Source organism: Eucyclogobius newberryi, unplaced genomic scaffold (genome assembly GCF_026437365.1).
Source record: "Eucyclogobius newberryi isolate DKJ021-1_F unplaced genomic scaffold, fEucNew1.0.hap1 SCAF_14, whole genome shotgun sequence".
NCBI classification, from domain to species: domain Eukaryota; kingdom Metazoa; phylum Chordata; class Actinopteri; order Gobiiformes; family Gobiidae; genus Eucyclogobius; species Eucyclogobius newberryi.
Genome location: NW_027315768.1, coordinates 38,562,025 through 38,584,511, shown reverse-complemented (window position 1 = coordinate 38,584,511; position 22,487 = coordinate 38,562,025). Strand labels below are relative to the sequence as shown.

Sequence of the window (22,487 nt, the reverse complement as noted above, 5' to 3'; positions counted from 1 at the left end):
TGAGCCCTGGTTTATCCCCCTTTTGTTCCTGGTTGAGCCCTGGTTTATCCCCCTTTTGTTCCTGGTTGAGCCCTGGTTTATCCCCCTTTTGTTCCTGGTTGAGCCCTGGTTTATCCCCCTTTTGTTCCTGTTTCGTCCCTGGTTTATCCCCCTTTTGTTCCTGTTTGAGCCCTGGTTTATCCCCCTTTTGTTCCTGTTTGAGCCCTGGTTTATCCCCCTTTTGTTCCTGTTTCGTCCCTGGTTTATCCCCCTTTTGTTCCTGGTTGAGCCCTGGTTTATCCCCCTTTTGTTCCTGGTTGAGCCCTGGTTTATCCCCCTTTTGTTCCTGGTTGAGCCCTGGTTTATCCCCCTTTTGTTCCTGGTTGAGCCCTGGTTTATCCCCCTTTTGTTCCTGGTTGAGCCCTGGTTTATCCCCCTTTTGTTCCTGTTTCGTCCCTGGTTTATCCCCCTTTTGTTCCTGGTTGAGCCCTGGTTTATCCCCCTTTTGTTCCTGTTTGAGCCCTGGTTTATCCCCCTTTTGTTCCTGTTCGAGCCCTGGTTTATCCCCCTTTTGTTCCTGGTTGAGCCCTGGTTTATCCCCCTTTTGTTCCTGTTTCGTCCCTGGTTTATCCCCCTTTTGTTCCTGTTTGAGCCCTGGTTTATCCCCCTTTTGTTCCTGTTTGAGCCCTGGTTTATCCCCCTTTTGTTCCTGTTTCGTCCCTGGTTTATCCCCCTTTTGTTCCTGGTTGAGCCCTGGTTTATCCCCCTTTTGTTCCTGGTTGAGCCCTGGTTTATCCCCCTTTTGTTCCTGGTTGAGCCCTGGTTTATCCCCCTTTTGTTCCTGGTTGAGCCCTGGTTTATCCCCCTTTTGTTCCTGTTTGAGCCCTGGTTTATCCCCCTTTTGCTCCCCGTTTGGCCCAGATCCTCCTGATGCTCCGAACACTCCTCGTGTGCAGGAGGTCACGGCCTCCAGTGCCAAACTCTCGTGGCACGAGCCCAAAGACAACGGGAGCCCGATCCTGGGCTACTGGATCGAGAGGAAGGAAGTGAACAGCAAACACTGGACCAGGGTGAACCGGGCTCTCCTCAATGCCCTGGAGGTCCGGGTCCAGGCCCTACAGGAGGGACTCACCTACATCTTCAGAATCTGCGCCGAGAACCTGGCCGGACCGGGACCGTTCTGCGAGCCGTCTGACCGGACCGTGGCTATGGACGCTATCAGTGAGTGTGCAGGGTTTACACCTGGTTTAGTCCTTTTTACACCTGGTTTACACCTGGTTTAGTCCTTTTTACACCTGGTTTACACCTGGTTTAGTCTCGAGTTCACATTAGACCCAGTTTAGACCTGAGTCAGTCCTATTTAAAGGTCAGAGTGTAAATCAAATCCTTGTTAGTGCTGCTTTAGTCCTGCTTTAGTCCTGCTTTAGTCCTGCTTTAGTCCTGCTTTAGTCCTGCTTTAGTCCTGCTTTAGTCCTGCTTCTGACCTGGTTCTGACCCTCAGTGCCTCCTGGACCTCCCATACCGAAGGTGGTGGACACTGGAAAAGACTTTGTGATCTTGGCCTGGAGACCTCCTCTGTACAACGGAGGAGGAGACATCTCTGGATACCACGTGGAAAAGGTACCAACACTGTCCTACAGCCTAACCACGCCCCCTTACAGCCTAACCACGCCCCCTTACAGCCTAACCACGCCCCCTTACAGCCTAACCACGCCCCCTTACAGCCTAACCACACCCCCTTACAGCCTAACCACGCCCCCTTACAGCGTACCCCCCTTAAAGCTTAACCACGCCCCCTTACAGCCTAACCACGCCCCCTTATAGCCTAACCACGCCCCCTACAGCCTAACCACGCCCCCTTACAGCCTAACCACGCCCCCTTACAGCGTACCCCCCTTAAAGCCTAACCACGCCCCCTTACAGCCTAACCACGCCCCCTTATAGCCTAACCACGCCCCCTACAGCCTAACCACGCCCCCTTACAGCCTAACCACACCCCCTTACAGCCTGACCACACCCCCTACATGTGTCCAAGCCTCCTACAGCGAGTGTCCTCTTCTGTCTCCTGACTCCCTCGTGTCTTTCGTGTACCAGATGGTCGTAGGAGAGAAGGAGTGGAAACGTGCGACTGAGAACCGCTGTAAAGATCTGACCTACACAGTGACCGGACTGACCCAAGGAGCCGACTATTACCTGAGAGTGATGGCCGTGAACGAGGCCGGACTCGGAGCACCAGGAACCACGGATCCAGTCACCGTCAAGGAGCCCGAAGGTAATGAAACATGACACACATGAGACAGAAGGTAATGAAACATGACGAACATGAGACAGAAGGTAATGAAACATGACACACATGAGACAGAAGGTAATGAAACATGACACATGAGACAGAAGGTAATGAAACATGACGAACATGAGACAGAAGGTAATGAAACATGACACACATGAGACAGAAGGTAATGAAACATGACGAACATGAGACAGAAGGTAATGAAACATGACACACATGAGACAGAAGGTAATGAAACATGACGAACATGAGACAGAAGGTAATGAAACATGACACACATGAGACAGAAGGTAATGAAACATGACACACATGAGACAGAAGGTAATGAAACATGACACACATGAGACAGAAGGTAATGAAACATGACACACATGAGACAGAAGGTAATGAAACATGACGAACATGAGACAGAAGGTAATGAAACATGACACACATGAGACAGAAGGTAATGAAACATGACACACATGAGACAGAAGGTAATGAAACATGACACACATGAGACAGAAGGTAATGAAACATGACGAACATGAGACAGAAGGTAATGAAACATGACACACATGAGACAGAAGGTAATGAAACATGACGAACATGAGACAGAAGGTAATGAAACATGACGAACATGAGACAGAAGGTAATGAAACATGACACACATGAGACAGAAGGTAATGAAACATGACACACATTAGACAGAAGGTAATGAAACATGACACACATGAGACAGAAGGTAATGAAACATGACACACATTAGACAGAAGGTAATGAAACATGACACACATGAGACAGAAGGTAATGAAACATGACAAACATAAGACAAAAGGTAATGAAACATGACACACATGAGACAAAAGGTAATGAAACATGACACACATGAGACAGAAGGTAATGAAACATGACACACATGAGACAGAAGGTAATGAAACATGACACACATTAGACAGAAGGTAATGAAACATGACACACATGAGACAGAAGGTAATGAAACATGACACACATTAGACAGAAGGTAATGAAACATGACACACATGAGACAGAAGGTAATGAAACATGACAAACATAAGACAAAAGGTAATGAAACATGACACACATGAGACAAAAGGTAATGAAACATGACACACATCAGACAGAAGGTAATGAAACATGACACACATGAGACAGAAGGTAATGAAACATGACACACATCAGACAGAAGGTAATGAAACATGACACACATGAGACAGAAGGTAATGAAATATGACACATATCAGACAGAAGGTAATGAAACATGACAAACATAAGACAGAAGGTAATGAAACATGACAAACATAAGACAAAAGGTAATGAAACATGACACACATGAGACAGAAGGTAATGAAACATGACACACATGGGACAGAAGGTAATGAAACATGACACACATGAGACAGAAGGTAATGAAACATGACACACATGAGACAGAAGGTAATGAAACATGACACACATGAGACAGAAGGTAATGAAACATGACACACATCAGACAGAAGGTAATGAAACATGACACACATCAGACAGAAGGTAATGAAATATGACACATATCAGACAGAAGGTAATGAAACATGACACGCATGAGACAGAAGGTAATGAAACATGACACACATCAGACAGAAGGTAATGAAACATGACACACATGAGACAGAAGGTAATGAAACATGACACACATCAGACAGAAGGTAATGAAACATGACACATATCAGACAGAAGGTAATGAAACATGACAAACATAAGACAGAAGGTAATGAAACATGACAAACATAAGACAAAAGGTAATGAAACATGACACACATGAGACAGAAGGTAATGAAACATGACACACATCAGACAGAAGGTAATGAAACATGACACACATGAGACAGAAGGTAATGAAATATGACACATATCAGACAGAAGGTAATGAAATATGACACATATCAGACAGAAGGTAATGAAACATGACACACATGAGACAGAAGGTAATGAAACATGACACACATGAGACAGAAGGTAATGAAACATGACAAACATAAGACAAAAGGTAATGAAACATGACACACATGAGACAGAAGGTAATGAAACATGACACACATCAGACAGAAGGTAATGAAACATGACACATATCAGACAGAAGGTAATGAAACATGACAAACATAAGACAGAAGGTAATGAAACATGACAAACATAAGACAAAAGGTAATGAAACATGACACACATGAGACAGAAGGTAATGAAACATGACACACATGAGACAGAAGGTAATGAAACATGACACACATGAGACAGAAGGTAATGAAACATGACGAACATGAGGCAGAAGGTAATGAAACATGACACACATGAGACAGAAGGTAATGAAACATGACACACATGAGACAGAAGGTAATGAAACATGACACACATGAGACAGAAGGTAATGAAACATGACACACATCAGACAGAAGGTAATGAAACATGACACACATGAGACAGAAGGTAATGAAATATGACACATATCAGACAGAAGGTAATGAAACATGACACGCATGAGACAGAAGGTAATGAAACATGACACACATGAGACAGAAGGTAATGAAACATGACACACATGAGACAGAAGGTAATGAAACATGACACACATGAGACAGAAGGTAATGAAACATGCCGAACATGAGACAAAAGGTAATGAAACATGACACACATGAGACAGAAGGTAATGAAACATGACACACATCAGACAGAAGGTAATGAAACATGACACACATGAGACAGAAGGTAATGAAACATGACGAACATGAGGCAGAAGGTAATGAAACATGACGAACATGAGACAGAAGGTAATGAAACATGACGAACATGAGGCAGAAGGTAATGAAACATGACACACATGAGACAGAAGGTAATGAAACATGACACACATGAGACAGAAGGTAATGAAACATGACACAATGAGACAGAAGGTAATGAAACATGACACACATAAGACAGAAGGTAATGAAACATGACACACATGAGACAGAAGGTAATGAAACATGACACACATGAGACAGAAGGTAATGAAACATGACACACATGAGACAGAAGGTAATGAAACATGACACACATAAGACAGAAGGTAATGAAACATGACACACATGAGACAGAAGGTAAAGAAACACACATGAGACTAACTGTCGCTGTACTTCCTGTTTGACCTTTCTTTCCTTCCACAGAGTCTCCGTCCGTGGATCTGGACGCCGCCGTACGTAAAGGCGTGATGATCCGTGCCGGAGAGTCTCTACGTCTTCCAGCTGTAGTGACCGGCCGCCCGCAGCCCGAGGTCAAATGGACCAAAGACGAGGCGGACACGGATCTAGAGAGAGTCCAGGTGGAGACCCAGGGCAAAAACACAACCCTGTTCATCAAAGTGAGCACTCGAGCCGACCACGGGAAGTACACCATCACCGGCACCAACAGCGGCGGCAGCAAGAGCGCCGAGACCCGTGTGGACGTCATGGGTGAGTTCATCTGTGGGTTTGACTGGGTTTAGATGTTGTCTCCTTTAGTTTTCCTCAGACTTCCTGGGTCGTGATGGACCTGGTTTACTTTAGTCCTCGAGCCCTGGTTTAGTCCCTCTAAAGTCCTTGTTTAGTCCTAGTTTACATCTGGTTTGATCTTGTGTTAACCCTGTCCTCCCTCAGACGTACCGGGGCCGGTGGTGGACCTCAAAACGGTCCTGGTCAGTAAGAAGAACATCGTGCTGGTGTGGAAGGATCCGGTGGATAATGGCGGCAGCGACATCATGGGCTACGAGGTCTTGAGGAAAGACTCCAACATGAAACTCTTCCGTCAGCCCATCGACACGGCCTCGTGCAAGTGCGACGTCCAGGGTCTGCTCGCCAACGAGAGCTACGACTTCAGAGTCATCGCACGCAACAAGTACGGAGACGGAGCGCCCGCCGACCTGGGCCCCATTGTGGCTCAGGATCCCAAAGGTGAGGAGTCAAGAGGCAAAAGGGTTTCACTATAGTAGGAACTCCAGGTCCTGGATCCTGGCTCAGAGCTGAAGGTTTTACCAGAGACACTGAGGAGCGTCAGATGAGGCGGCAGAAAAAGAAATAACATGTTTTCAGATGAAGAAGAAGTGGCCCAATGTCACATATTTGGAACATATAAATAAGCCAGGCTTTAATGTCATCTTAGACACAAACACATCTTTGACGTGCTCTGAGAATCTTCTCATATCACAATCAGTACAACTGTGTTTTGAGACCAGCCTGACCGTGTGCACTGTGTGTGGTTTGTTTGGCCTCTGGTGCAGGGACCCCGTCGGCCCCTGAGAAGCTGCACTACACGGACCGCGGTAAGACCACCATCACGTTGGCCTGGCAGCCGCCGCGCTCAGACGGAGGAAGCCCCATCTCTGGATACTACGTGGACAAGATGAGGTCTGACAGCAGCGAGTTTGACGTGGCTCACCGTAAGATCTTCACTGAGTGCCACGGAACCATCGAGAACCTGTCCGAGGGCCAAGAGTACCAGTTCAGAGTGAAGGCTGTCAACGAGGTCGGCGACGGAGAGAACAGCAAACCCATCACGGCTCGCATCATGGACGACGAGAGTGAGTGTTTAGAGCCGCTTTAGTCCTGCTTTAGTCCTGTTTTAGTCCTGATTTAGTCCTGCGTTAGTCCTGCTTTAGTCCTGGTTTAGTCCTGATTAAGTCCTGCTTTAGTCCTGCTTAAGTCCTGGTTTAGTCCTGATTAAGTCCTGCTTTAGTCCTGCTTAAGTCCTGCTTTAGTCCTGCTTTAGTCCTGCTTTAGTCCTGCTTTAGACCTGTTTTAGTCCTGCTTTAGTCCTGCTTTAGTCCTGCTTTAGTCCTGCTTAAGTCCTGCTTTAGACCTGCTTTAGTCCTGCTTCAGACCTGCTTTAGTCCTGTTTTAGTCCTGCTTTAGTCCTGCTTTAGACCTGCTTTAGTCCTGCTTTAGTCCTGCTTTAGACCTGTTTTAGACCTGTTTTAGTCCTGCTTTAGACCTGCTTTAGACCTGCTTTAGTCCTGCTTTAGACCTGCTTTAGTCCTGTTTTAGTCCTGCTTTAGTCCTGCTTTAGACCTGCTTTAGTCCTGCTTTAGACCTGCTTTAGTCCTATTTTAGTCCTTGTCTGATGTCCGTTTGCGTTCTCCCTTCAGTCGCCCCGTCCATTGCCATGCTGCGCTTGTTCAAGAGCAATACCCTGATCATCCGTAAAGGTGGCGCTGTGGAGCTGCCGGCGGAGGTCAAAGGTCTTCCTCTGCCCACGTTCAGCTGGCACAGAGACGACGCCCTCATCCAGACCACGCCCGAGGACGAGAGGATGAGTCTGGACTCAGAGGAGGTCAGTCCAGAAGAGAGAGAAACACACCGAGAGAAGATGAAAATGAAACAGGTGGAGGTTTGTTCACTCGTGCAGTGAACAAACCTCCAGAACAATGACATCGCACATGCTCCTGCAGAACAATGACATCACACATGTTCCTCCAGAACAATGACATCGCACATGCTCCTCCAGAACAATGACATCACACATGCTCCTCCAGAACAATGACATCACACATGTTCCTCCAGAACAATGACATCACACATGCTCCTGCAGAACAATGACATCACACATGCTCCTGCAGAACAATGACATCACACATGCTCCTCCAGAACAATGACATCACACATGCTCCTGCAGAACAATGACATCACACATGCTCCTCCAGAACAATGACATCACACATGCTCCTGCAGAACAATGACATCACACATGCTCCTCCAGAACAATGACATCACACATGCTCTTGCAGAACAATGACATCACACATGCTCCTGCAAAACAATGACATCACATATGCTCCTCCAGAACAATGACATCACATATGCTCCTCCAGAACAATGACATCACACATGCTCTTGCAGAACAATGACATCACACATGCTCCTCCAGAACAATGACATCACACATGCTCTTGCAGAACAATGACATCACACATGCTCCTCCAGAACAATGACATCACACATGCTCCTCCAGAACAATGACATCACACATGCTCCTCCAGAACAATGACATCACACATGCTCTTGCAGAACAATGACATCACACATGCTCCTGCAGAACAATGACATCACACATGCTCCTCCAGAACAATGACATCACAAATGCTCTTGCAGAACAATGACATCACATATGCTCTTGCTGAACAATGACATCACACATGTTCCTGCAGAACAATGACACCACACATGCTCTTGCAGAACAATGACATCACACATGCTCTTGCAGAACAATGACATCACACATGCTCCTCCAGAACAATGACATCACACATGCTCCTCCAGAACAATGGCATCACACATGCTCTTGCAGAACAATGACATCACACATGCTCCTGCAGAACAATGACATCACACATGCTCCTCCAGAACAATGACATCACACATACTCCTCCAGAACAATGACATCACACATGCTCCTCCAGAACAATGACATCACACATTTTCCTCCAGAACAATGACATCACACATGCTCCTGCAGAACAATGACATCACATATGCTCTTGCAGAACAATGACATCACACATGCTTTTGCAGAACAATGACATCACACATGCTCTTGCAGAACAATGACATCACACATGCTCCTCCAGAACAATGACATCACACATGCTCCTCCAGAACAATGACATCACACATGCTCCTCCAGAACAATGACATCACACATGTTCCTCCAGAACAATGACATCACACATGCTCCTCCAGACAATGACATCACACATGTTCTTCCAGAACAATGACATCACACATGCTCCTGCAGAACAATGACATCAAACATGCTCCTCCAGAACAATGACATCACACAAGCTCTTGCAGAACAATGATATCACACATGCTCTTGCAGAACAATGACATCACACATGCTCTTGCAGAACAATGACATCACACATGCTCCTGCAGAACAATGACATCACACATGCTCCTCCAGAACAATGACATCACACATGCTCTTGCAGAACAATGACATCACACATGCACTTGCAGAACAATGACATCACACATGCTCTTGCAGAACAATGACATCACACATGGTCCTGCAGAACAATGACATCACACATGCTCCTCCAGAACAATGACATCACACATGCTCCTCCAGAACAATGAGATCACACATGCTCTTGCAGAACAATGACATCACACATGCTCCTGCAGAACAATGACATCACACATGCTCCTCCAGAACAATGACATCACACATACTCCTCCAGAACAATGACATCACACATGCTCCTCCAGAACAATGACATCACACATTTTCCTCCAGAACAATGACATCACACATGCTCCTGCAGAACAATGACATCACATATGCTCTTGCAGAACAATGACATCACACATGCTTTTGCAGAACAATGACATCACACATGCTCTTGCAGAACAATGACATCACACATGCTCCTCCAGAACAATGACATCACACATGCTCCTCCAGAACAATGACATCACACATGCTCCTCCAGAACAATGACATCACACATGTTCCTCCAGAACAATGACATCACACATGCTCCTCCAGACAATGACATCACACATGTTCTTCCAGAACAATGACATCACACATGCTCCTGCAGAACAATGACATCAAACATGCTCCTCCAGAACAATGACATCACACAAGCTCTTGCAGAACAATGATATCACACATGCTCTTGCAGAACAATGACATCACACATGCTCTTGCAGAACAATGACATCACACATGCTCCTGCAGAACAATGACATCACACATGCTCCTCCAGAACAATGACATCACACATGCTCTTGCAGAACAATGACATCACACATGCACTTGCAGAACAATGACATCACACATGCTCTTGCAGAACAATGACATCACACATGGTCCTGCAGAACAATGACATCACACATGCTCCTCCAGAACAATGACATCACACATGCTCCTCCAGAACAATGACATCACACATGCTCCTCCAGAACAATGACATCACACATGCTCCTCCAGAACAATGACATCACACATGCTCCTCCAGAACAATGACATCACACATGCTCCTCCAGAACAATGACATCACACATGCTCCTCCAGAACAATGACATCACACATGCTCCTCCAGAACAATGACATCACACATGCTCCTCCAGAACAATGACATCACACATGCTCCTCCAGAACAATGACATCACACATGCTCCTCCAGAACAATGACATCACACATGCTCCTCAAACATGAACACGTACAACAACATCACAGGTGCAAAGAGCTCTGTCCTTCAGAGGTGACCTGACCCTCACAGAGGTGTCCTGACCCTCACTCAGAGGTGTCCTGACCCTCACTCAGAGGTGACCTGACCCTCACAGAGGTGTCCTGACCCTCACAGAGGTGTCCTGACCCTCACTCAGAGGTGTCCTGACCCTCACTCAGAGGTGTCCTGACCCTCACTCAGAGGTGTCCTGACCCTCACTCAGAGGTGTCCTGACCCTCACTCAGAGGTGTCCTGATCCTTCTGAACATGGCACTGATGACACCAGAGAGAGGAGCACACACACACACACTGGGGTTTGAACACAGACTCTCTGGCCACGCTCCTCTGTTTGAGAAACCTTCACTGACTGCACTTCCTTATCTGTCCTGTAGGTGGACCGCATCACTCTGAGGACCAAGGTGTCCATCCCTCAGTCCACACGCCAAGACAAAGGAAACTACAAACTCACGGCCGAGAACTGCTACGGAACCGCCACGCAAACCATCCACGTGGAGGTGCTAGGTGAGTCCTGCTTTAGTCCTGCTTTAGTCCTGCTTTAGTCCTGCTTTAGACCTGCTTTAGTCCTGCTTTAGTCCTGCTTTAGACCTGCTTTAGTCCTGCTTTAGTCCTGCTTTAGTCCTGCTTTAGTCCTGCTTTAGTGCTGCTTTAGTCCTGCTTTAGTCCTGCTTTAGTCCTGGTTTAGTCCTGCTTTAGTCCTGCTTTAGTCCTGCTTTAGTCCTGCTTTAGTCCTGCTTTAGACCTGCTTTAGTCCTGCTTTAGTCCTGGTTTAGTCCTGCTTTAGTCCTGCTTTAGTCCTGCTTTAGTCCTGCTTTAGTCCTGCTTTAGACCTGCTTTAGTCCTGCTTTAGTCCTGCTTTAGTCCTGCTTTAGTCCTGCTTTAGTGCTGCTTTAGTCCTGCTTTAGTCCTGCTTTAGTCCTGCTTTAGTCCTGGTTTAGTCCTGCTTTAGTCCTGCTTTAGTCCTGCTTTAGTCCTGCTTTAGTCCTGCTTTAGTCCTGCTTTAGTCCTGGTTTAGTCCTGCTTTAGTCCTGCTTTAGTCCTGCTTTAGTCCTGCTTTAGTCCTGCTTTAGTCCTGCTTTAGACCTGCTTTAGACCTGGTTCAGTTTCTCCCTCTCTCTGTCTCTCTCTCTCCCTCTCTCCCTCTCTCTCCCTCTCAGACCGGCCCCTCCCTCCCAGGAACATCGTGATCTCGGACATTCGCTCAGACTCGTGTTATCTGACCTGGGACGCACCTGAGGACAACGGCGGCTCTGACATCACCAACTACATCATCGAGAGACGTGACGCCAGCAAGAAGAAGTCTGACTTTGAAGTGATGACGGCGAATCTGATCGACCGCCGATACGGGGTGAGCAACACAAACAGACCATATGGGAAACATGTGGGAAACATGTGGGAAACATGTGGGAAACATATGGGAAACATGTGGGAAACATGTGGGAAACATGTGGGAAACATATGGGAAACATGTGGGAAACGTGAGAAACATGTAGGAAACATGTGGGAAACATGTAAGAAACATGTGGGAAACATGTGGGAAACATGTGAGAAACATATAGGAAACATGTGGGAAACATGTAAGAAACATGTGGGAAACATGTAAGAAACATGCGGGAAACATGGGGGAAACATGTAAGAAACATGTGAAAAACATGTGAGAAACATGTGGGAAACATGTGGGAAACATGTAAGAAACATGTGGGAAACATGTGGGAAACATGTGGGAAACATGTGAGAAACATGTGGGAAACAAGTGGGAAACATGTGGGAAACATGTGGGAAACATATGGGAAACATGTGAGAAACATGTGGGAAACATGTGAGAAACATGTGGGAAACATGTGGGAAACATGTGGGAAACATGTGAGAAACATGTAGGAAACATGTGGGAAACATGTAAGAAACATGTGGGAAACATGTAAGAAACATGCGGGAAACATGGGGGAAACATGTAAGAAACATGTAAGAAACATGTGAGAAACATGTGGGAAACATGTGGGAAACATGTAAGAAACATGTGGGAAACATGTGGGAAACATGTGAGAAACATGTAGGAAACATGTGGGAAACATGTAAGAAACATGTGGGAAACATGTGGGAAACATGGGGGAAACATGTAAGAAACATGTAAGAAACATGTGAGAAACATGTGGGAAACATGTGGGAAACATGTAAGAAACATGTGGGAAACATGTGGGAAACATGTGGGAAACATGTAAGAAACATGTGGGAAACATGTGGGAAACATGTGAGAAACATGTAGGAAACATGTGGGAAACATGTAAGAAACATGTGGGAAACATGTGGGAAACATGTGGGAAACATGTAGGAAACATGTGGGAAACATGTAAGAAACATGTGAGAAACATGTGGGAAACATGTGGGAAACATGTAAGAAACATGTAAGAAACATGTGAGAAACATGCGGGAAACATGTGGGAAACATGTAAGAAACATGTAAGAAACATGTAAGAAACATGTGGGAAACATGTAAGAAACATGTGGGAAACATGTGGGAAACATGGGGGAAACATGTAAGAAACATGTAAGAAACATGTGGGAAACATGTGGGAAACATGTAAGAAACATGTAAGAAACATGTGAGAAACATGCGGGAAACATGTGGGAAACATGTAAGAAACATGTAAGAAACATGTGAGAAACATGTGGGAAACATGTGGGAAACATGTGGGAAACATGTAAGAAACATGTAAGAAACATGTGAGAAACATGCGGGAAACATGTGGGAAACATGTAAGAAACATGTAAGAAACATGTGGGAAACATGTAAGAAACATGTGGGAAACATGTGGGAAACATGTAAGAAACATGTGGGAAACATGTGAGAAACATGTGGGAAACATGTAAGAAACATGTAAGAAACATGTGGGAAACATGTGGGAAACATGTGGGAAACATGTAAGAAACATGTAAGAAACATGTGAGAAACATGTGGGAAACATGTGGGAAACATGTGGGAAACATGTGGGAAACATGTGGGAAACATATGGGAAACATGTGAGAAACATGTGGGAAACATGTGGGAAACATGTGGGAAACATGTGGGAAAAATGTGGAAAACATGTGGGAAACATGTGAGAAACATGTGGGAAACATATGGGAAACATGTGGGAAACATGTGGAAAACATATGGGAAACATGTGGGAAACATATGGGAAACATGTGAGAAACATGTGGGAAACATATGGGAAACATGTGGAAAACATGTGAGAAACATGTGGGAAACATGTGGGAAACATGTGGGAAACATGTGAGAAACATATGGGAAACATGTGAGAAACATGTGGGAAACATGTGGGAAACATGTGGGAAACATGTGGAAAACATGTGGAAAACATGTGGGAAACATGTGAGAAACATATGGGAAACATGTGAGAAACATATGGGAAACATATGGGAAACATGTGAGAAACATGTAAGAAACATGTGAGAAACATATGGGAAACATGTGAGAAACATGTGGGAAACATGTGGAAAACATGTGGGAAACATGTGGGAAACATGTGGGAAACATGTGAGAAACATGTAGGAAACATGTGGGAAACATGTAAGAAACATGTGGGAAACATGTGGGAAACATGTGGGAAACATGTGAGAAACATGTAGGAAACATGTGGGAAACATGTAAGAAACATGTGGGAAACATGTAAGAAACATGCGGGAAACATGGGGGAAACATGTAAGAAACATGTGAAAAACATGTGAGAAACATGTGGGAAACATGTGGGAAACATGTGGGAAACATGTGAGAAACATGTGAGAAACATGTGGGAAACAAGTGGGAAACATGTGGGAAACATGTGGGAAACATATGGGAAACATGTGAGAAACATGTGGGAAACATGTGGGAAACATGTGGGAAACATGTGAGAAACATGTAGGAAACATGTGGGAAACATGTAAGAAACATGTGGGAAACATGTAAGAAACATGCGGGAAACATGGGGGAAACATGTAAGAAACATGTAAGAAACATGTGAGAAACATGTGGGAAACATGTGGGAAACATGTAAGAAACATGTGGGAAACATGTGGGAAACATGTGGGAAACATGTGAGAAACATGTAGGAAACATGTGGGAAACATGTAAGAAACATGTGGGAAACATGTGGGAAACATGTGAGAAACATGTAGGAAACATGTGGGAAACATGTAAGAAACATGTGAGAAACATGTGGGAATCATGTGGGAATCATGTGGGAAACATGTAAGAAACATGTAAGAAACATGTGAGAAACATGCGGGAAACATGTGGGAAAGATGTAAGAAACATGTAAGAAACATGTAATAAACATGTGGGAAACATGTAAGAAACATGTGGGAAACATGGGGGAAACATGTAAGAAACATGTAAGAAACATGTGAGAAACATGCGGGAAACATGTGGGAAACATGTGGGAAACATGTAAGAAACATGTAAGAAACATGTGAGAAACATGTGGGAAACATGTGGGAAACATGTAAGAAACATGTAAGAAACATGTGAGAAACATGCGGGAAACATGTGGGAAACATGTAAGAAACATGTAAGAAACATGTAAGAAACATGTAAGAAACATGTGGGAAACATGTAAGAAACATGTGGGAAACATGGGGGAAACATGTAAGAAACATGTGAGAAACATATGAGAAACATGTGAGAAACATGTGGGAAACATGTAAGAAACATGTGGGAAACATGTGGGAAACATGTAAGAAACATGTGGGAAACATGTGGGAAACATGTAAGAAACATGTGAGAAACATGTGGGAAACATGTAAGAAACATGTATGAAACATGTAAGAAACATGTGGGAAACATGTGGGAAACATGTGGGAAACATGTAAGAAACATGTAAGAAACATGTGAGAAACATGTGGGAAACATGTGGGAAACATGTGGGAAACATGTGGGAAACATGTGAGAAACATATGGGAAACATGTGAAAAACATGTGGGAAACATGTGGGAAACATGTGGGAAACATGTGGGAAACATGTGAGAAACATGTGGGAAACATATGGGAAACATGTGGGAAACATGTGGGAAACATGTGGAAAACATGTGGGAAACATATGGGAAACATGTGAGAAACATGTGGGAAACATATGGGAAACATGTGGAAAACATGTGGAAAACATGTGAGAAACATGTGGGAATCATGTGGGAAACATGTGGGAAACATGTGGGAAACATGTGAGAAACATATGGGAAACATGTGAGAAACATGTGGGAAACATGTGGGAAACATGTGGAAAACATGTGGAAAACATGTGGGAAACATGTGGGAAACATGTGAGAAACATGTGAGAAACATATGGGAAACATGTGAGAAACATATGGGAAACATATGGGAAACATGTGAGAAACATGTAAGAAACATGTGAGAAACATATGGGAAACATGTGAGAAACATGTGGGAAACATGTGGAAAACATGTGGAAAACATGTGGGAAACATGTGGGAAACATGTGGGAAACATGTGGGAAACATGTGAGAAACATGTAGGAAACATGTGGGAAACATGTAAGAAACATGTGGGAAACATGTGGGAAACATGTGGGAAACATGTGGGAAACATGTAAGAAACATGGGGGAAACATGCGGGAAACATGGGGGAAACATGTAAGAAACATGTAAGAAACATCTGAGAAACATGTGAGAAACATGTGAGAAACATGTGGGAAACATGTGGGAAACATGTAAGAAACATGTAAGAAACATGTGAGAAACATGCGGGAAACATGTAAGAAACATGTAAGAAACATGTGGGAAACATGTAAGAAACATGTGGGAAACATGGGGGAAACATGTAAGAAACATGTCAGAAACATGTGAGAAACATGCGGGAAACATGTAAGAAACATGTGGGAAACATGGGGGAAAGATGTAAGAAACATGTGAGAAACATATGAGAAACATGTGAGAAACATGTGGGAAACATGTAAAAAACATGTGGGAAACATGTGGGAAACATGTAAGAAACATGTGGGAAACATGTGGGAAACATGTGAGAAACATGTGGGAAACATGTAAGAAACATGTAAGAAACATGTAAGAAACATGTGGGAAACATGTGGGAAACATGTGGGAAACATGTAAGAAACATGTAAGAAACATGTGAGAAACATGTGGGAAACATGTGGGAAACATGTGGGAAACATGTGGGAAACATGTAAGAAACATATGGGAAACATGTGAGAAACATGTGGGAAACATGTGGGAAACATGTGGGAAACATGTGGGAAACATGTGGAAAACATGTGGGAAACATGTGAGAAACATGTGGGAAACATATGAGAAACATGTGGGAAACATGTGGGAAACATGTGGGAAACATGTGGGAAACATGTGGAAAACATGTGGGAAACATGTGGGAAACATATGGGAAACATGTGAGAAACATTTGGGAAACATATGGGAAACATGTGGAAAACATGTGGAAAACATGTGGGAAACATGTGGGAAACATGTGGGAAACATATGGGAAACATGTGGGAAACATGTGGGAAACATGTGAGAAACATGTGGGAAACATGTGGAAAACATGTGGGAAACATGTGGGAAACATGTGGGAAACATGTGAGAAACATATGGGAAACATGTGAGAAACATATGGGAAACATATGGGAAACATGTGAGAAACATGTAAGAAACATGTGAGAAACATATGGGAAACATGTGAGAAACATGTGGGAAACATGTGGAAAACATGTGGGAAACATGTGGGAAACATGTGGGAAACATGTGGGAAACATATGGGAAACATGTGGAAAACATGTGGGAAACACGTGGGAAACATGTTGGAAACATGTGAGAAACATGTGGGAAACATGTGGGAAACATGTGGGAAACATGTAAGAAACATGTGGGAAACATGTGAGAAACATGTGAGAAACATGTAAGAAACATGTGGGAAACATGTAAGAAACATGTAAGAAACATGTAAGAAACATGTGGGAAACATGTGAGAAACATGTGGGAAACATGTAAGAAACATGTAAGAAACATGTGAGAAACATGTGGGAAACATGTAAGAAACATGTGAGAAACATGTGGGAAACATGTGGGAAACATGTTGGAAACATGTAAGAAACATGTGGGAAACATGTAAGAAACATGTGGGAAACATGGGGGAAACATGTAAGAAACATGTGAGAAACATGCGGGAAACATGTGGGAAACATGTAAGAAACATGTAAGAAACATGTAAGAAACATGTAAGAAACATGTGGGAAACATGTAAGAAACATGTGGGAAACATGGGGGAAAGATGTAAGAAACATGTGAGAAACATATGAGAAACATGTGAGAAACATGTGGGAAACATGTAAGAAACATGTGGGAAACATGTGGGAAACATGTAAGAAACATGTGGGAAACATGTGGGAAACATGTAAGAAACATGTAAGAAACATGTGGGAAACATGTGGGAAACATGTGGGAAACATGTAAGAAACATGTAAGAAACATGTGAGAAACATGTGGGAAACATGTGGGAAACATGTGGGAAACATGTGGGAAACATGTGGGAAACATATGGGAAACATGTGAGAAACATGTGGGAAACATGTGGGAAACATGTGGGAAACATGTGGAAAACATGTGGGAAACATGTTAGAAACATGTGGGAAACATGTGGGAAACATATGGGAAACATGTGGAAAACATGTGAGAAACATGTGGGAAACATGTGGAAAACATGTGGGAAACATGTGGGAAACATGTGGGAAACATGTGGGAAACATGTGAGAAACATATGGGAAACATGTGAGAAACATGTGGGAAACATGTGGGAAACATGTGGGAAACATGTGGGAAACATGTGGAAAACATGTGGGAAACATGTGGGAAACATGTGAGAAACATATGGGAAACATGTGAGAAACATATGGGAAACATGTGAGAAACATGTAAGAAACATGTGAGAAACATATGGGAAACATGTTAGAAACATGTGGGAAACATGTGGGAAACATGTGGGAAACATGTGGGAAACATATGGGAAACATGTGGGAAACATGTGGGAAACATGTGGAAAACATGTGGAAAACATGTGGGAAACATGTGGGAAACATGTGGGAAACATATGGGAAACATCTGAGAAACATGTGAGAAACATGTGAGAAACATGTGGAAAACATGTGGAAAACATGTGGGAAACATGTGGGAAACATGTGGGAAACATGTGGGAAACATGTGGGAAACATGTGGAAAACATGTGGGAAACATGTGGGAAACATGTGGGAAACATATGGGAAACATGTGAGAAACATGTGTGAAACATGTGGGAAACATGTGGGAAACATGTGGGAAACATGTAAGAAACATGTGGGAAACATGTGAGAAACATATGGGAAACATGTAAGAAACATGTGGGGAAACATGTGGGAAACATGTGGGAAACATGTGAGAAACATGTAGGAAACATGTGGGAAACATGTAAGAAACATGTGGGAAACATGTGGGAAACATGTGGGAAACATGTGGGAAACATATAGGAAACATGTGGGAAACATGTAAGAAACATGTGGGAAACATGTAAGAAACATGCGGGAAACATGGGGGAAAAATGTAAGAAACATGTGAGAAACATGTGAGAAACATGTGAGAAACATGTGGGAAACATGTGGGAAACATGTGGGAAACATGTAAGAAACATGTGGGAAACATGTGGGAAACATATAGGAAACATGTGGGAAACATGTAAGAAACATGTGGGAAACATGTAAGAAACATGCGGGAAACATGGGGGAAACATGTAAGAAACATGTGAGAAACATGTGAGAAACATGTGAGAAACATGTGGGAAACATGTGGGAAACATGTAAGAAACATGTGGGAAACATGTGGGAAACATGTGGGAAACATGTGAGAAACATGTGGGAAACAAGTGGGAAACATGTGGGAAACATGTGGGAAACATATGGGAAACATATGGGAAACATGTGAGAAACATGTGGGAAACATGTGGGAAACATGTGAGAAACATGTGGGAAACATGTGAGAAACATGTGGGAAACATGTGGGAAACATGTGAGAAACATGTGGGAAACATGTGAGAAACATGTGGGAAACATGTGGGAAACATGTGAGAAACATGTAAGAAACATGTGAGAAACATGTGGGAAACATGTGAGAAACATGTGGGAAACATGTGGGAAACATGTGGGAAACATGTAAGAAACATGTGGGAAACATGTAAGAAACATGTGAGAAACATGTGAGAAACATGTAGGAAACATGTAAGAAACATGTAAAAAACATGTAAGTAACATGGGGGAAACATGTGAGAAACATGTGGGAAACATGTAAGAAACATGTGAGAAACATGTAAGAAACATGTGGGAAACATGTAAGTAACATGTGGGAAACATTTGAGAAACATGTGAGAAACATGTAAGAAACATGTGGGAAATATGTGGGAAACATGTAAGAAACATGTAAGAAACATGTGGGAAACATGTTAGAAACATGGGGGAAACATGCGGGAAACATGTAAGAAACATGTAAGAAACATGTGAGAAACATGTGAGAAACATGTGGGAAACATGTAAGAAACATGTAAGAAACATGTGAGAAACATGCGGGAAACATGTGGGAAACATGTAAGAAACATGTAAGAAACATGTAAGAAACATGTGGGAAACATGTGAGAAACATGTGGGAAACATGTGGGAAACATGTGAGAAAAATGTAGGAAACATGTGGGAAACATGTAAGAAACATGTGGGAAACATGTAAGAAACATGCGGGAAACATGGGGGAAACATGTGAGAAACATGTGAGAAACATGTGAGAAACATGTGGGAAACATGTGGGAAACATGTGGGAAACATGTGGGAAACATGTGAGAAAAATGTAGGAAACATGTGGGAAACATGTAAGAAACATGTGGGAAACATGTAAGAAACATGCGGGAAACATGGGGGAAACATGTGAGAAACATGTGAGAAACATGTGAGAAACCTGTGAGAAACATGTGGGAAACATGTGGGAAACATGTAAGAAACATGTGGGAAACATGTGGGAAACATGTGGGAAACATGTGAGAAACATGTAGGAAACATGTGGGAAACATTTAAGAAACATGTGGGAAACATGTGGGAAACATGTGGGAAACATGTGAGAAACATGTGAGAAACATGTAGGAAACATGTGGGAAACATGTAAGAAACATGGGGGAAACATGCGGGAAACATGGGGGAAACATGTAAGAAACATGTAAGAAACATGTGAGAAACATGTGAGAAACATGTGGGAAACATGTGGGAAACATGTAAGAAACATGTAAGAAACATGTGAGAAACATGCGGGAAACATGTGGGAAACATGTAAGAAACATGTAAGAAACATGTAAGAAACATGTGAGAAACATGGGGGAAACATGTAAGAAACATGTGGGAAACATGTAAGAAACATGTGGGAAACATGTGAGAAACATGTGGGAAACATGTAAGAAACATGTAAGAAACATGTGGGAAACATGTGGGAAACATGTGGGAAACATGTAAGAAACATGTGAGAAACATGTGGGAAACATGTGGGAAACATGTGGGAAACATGTGGGAAACATGTGGGAAACATTTGAGAAACATATGGGAAACATGTGAGAAACATGTGGGAAACATGTGGGAAACATGTGGAAAACATGTGGGAAACATGTGGGAAACATGTGAGAAACATATGGGAAACATGTGAGAAACATATGGGAAACATATGGGAAACATGTGAGAAACATGTAAGAAACATGTGAGAAACATATGGGAAACATGTGAGAAACATGTGGGAAACATGTGGGAAACATGTGGGAAACATGTGGGAAACATGTGGGAAACATATGGGAAACATGTGGAAAACATGTGGGAAACATGTGGGAAACATGTGGGAAACATGTGAGAAACATGTGGGAAACATGTGGGAAACATGTAAGAAACATGTGGGAAACATGTAAGAAACATGCGGGAAACATGGGGGAAACATGTGAGAAACATGTGAGAAACATGTGAGAAACCTGTGAGAAACATGTGGGAAACATGTGGGAAACATGTAAGAAACATGTGGGAAACATGTGGGAAACATGTGGGAAACATGTGAGAAACATGTAGGAAACATGTGGGAAACATTTAAGAAACATGTGGGAAACATGTGGGAAACATGTGGGAAACATGTGAGAAACATGTAGGAAACATGTGGGAAACATGTAAGAAACATGGGGGAAACATGCGGGAAACATGGGGGAAACATGTAAGAAACATGTAAGAAACATGTGAGAAACATGTGAGAAACATGTGGGAAACATGTGGGAAACATGTAAGAAACATGTAAGAAACATGTGAGAAACATGCGGGAAACATGTGGGAAACATGTAAGAAACATGTAAGAAACATGTAAGAAACATGTGAGAAACATGGGGGAAACATGTAAGAAACATGTGGGAAACATGTAAGAAACATGTGGGAAACATGTGAGAAACATGTGGGAAACATGTAAGAAACATGTAAACATGTGGGAAACATGTGGGAAACATGTGGGAAACATGTAAGAAACATGTGAGAAACATGTGGGAAACATGTGGGAAACATGTGGGAAACATGTGGGAAACATTTGAGAAACATATGGGAAACATGTGAGAAACATGTGGGAAACATGTGGGAAACATGTGGAAAACATGTGGGAAACATGTGGGAAACATGTGAGAAACATATGGGAAACATGTGAGAAACATATGGGAAACATATGGGAAACATGTGAGAAACATGTAAGAAACATGTGAGAAACATATGGGAAACATGTGAGAAACATGTGGGAAACATGTGGGAAACATGTGGGAAACATGTGGGAAACATGTGGGAAACATGTGGAAAACATGTGGGAAACATATGGGAAACATGTGAGAAACATATGGGAAACATGTGAGAAACATGTGGGAAACATGTGGGAAACATGTAAGAAACATGTGGGAAACATGTGAGAAACAT

The 22,487-nt window shown here is 43.2% G+C and overlaps 1 protein-coding gene across 1 annotated transcript in view; it reads left to right on the top strand.

Moving 5' to 3' along the window:
* Nucleotides 1-22,487, top strand: part of LOC140359129 (titin-like) — a 342,168-nt gene that overhangs the window by 142,339 nt on the left and 177,342 nt on the right. Inside the window, exons 71-79 of the mRNA XM_072443997.1 lie at nt 901-1,200; nt 1,481-1,599; nt 2,074-2,251; nt 5,446-5,730; nt 5,914-6,207; nt 6,534-6,833; nt 7,398-7,582; nt 10,881-11,010; nt 11,664-11,854. Coding sequence (XP_072300098.1) covers nt 901-1,200; nt 1,481-1,599; nt 2,074-2,251; nt 5,446-5,730; nt 5,914-6,207; nt 6,534-6,833; nt 7,398-7,582; nt 10,881-11,010; nt 11,664-11,854 — 1,982 coding nt within the window. The remainder of the gene's footprint in view (nt 1-900; nt 1,201-1,480; nt 1,600-2,073; nt 2,252-5,445; nt 5,731-5,913; nt 6,208-6,533; nt 6,834-7,397; nt 7,583-10,880; nt 11,011-11,663; nt 11,855-22,487) is intronic.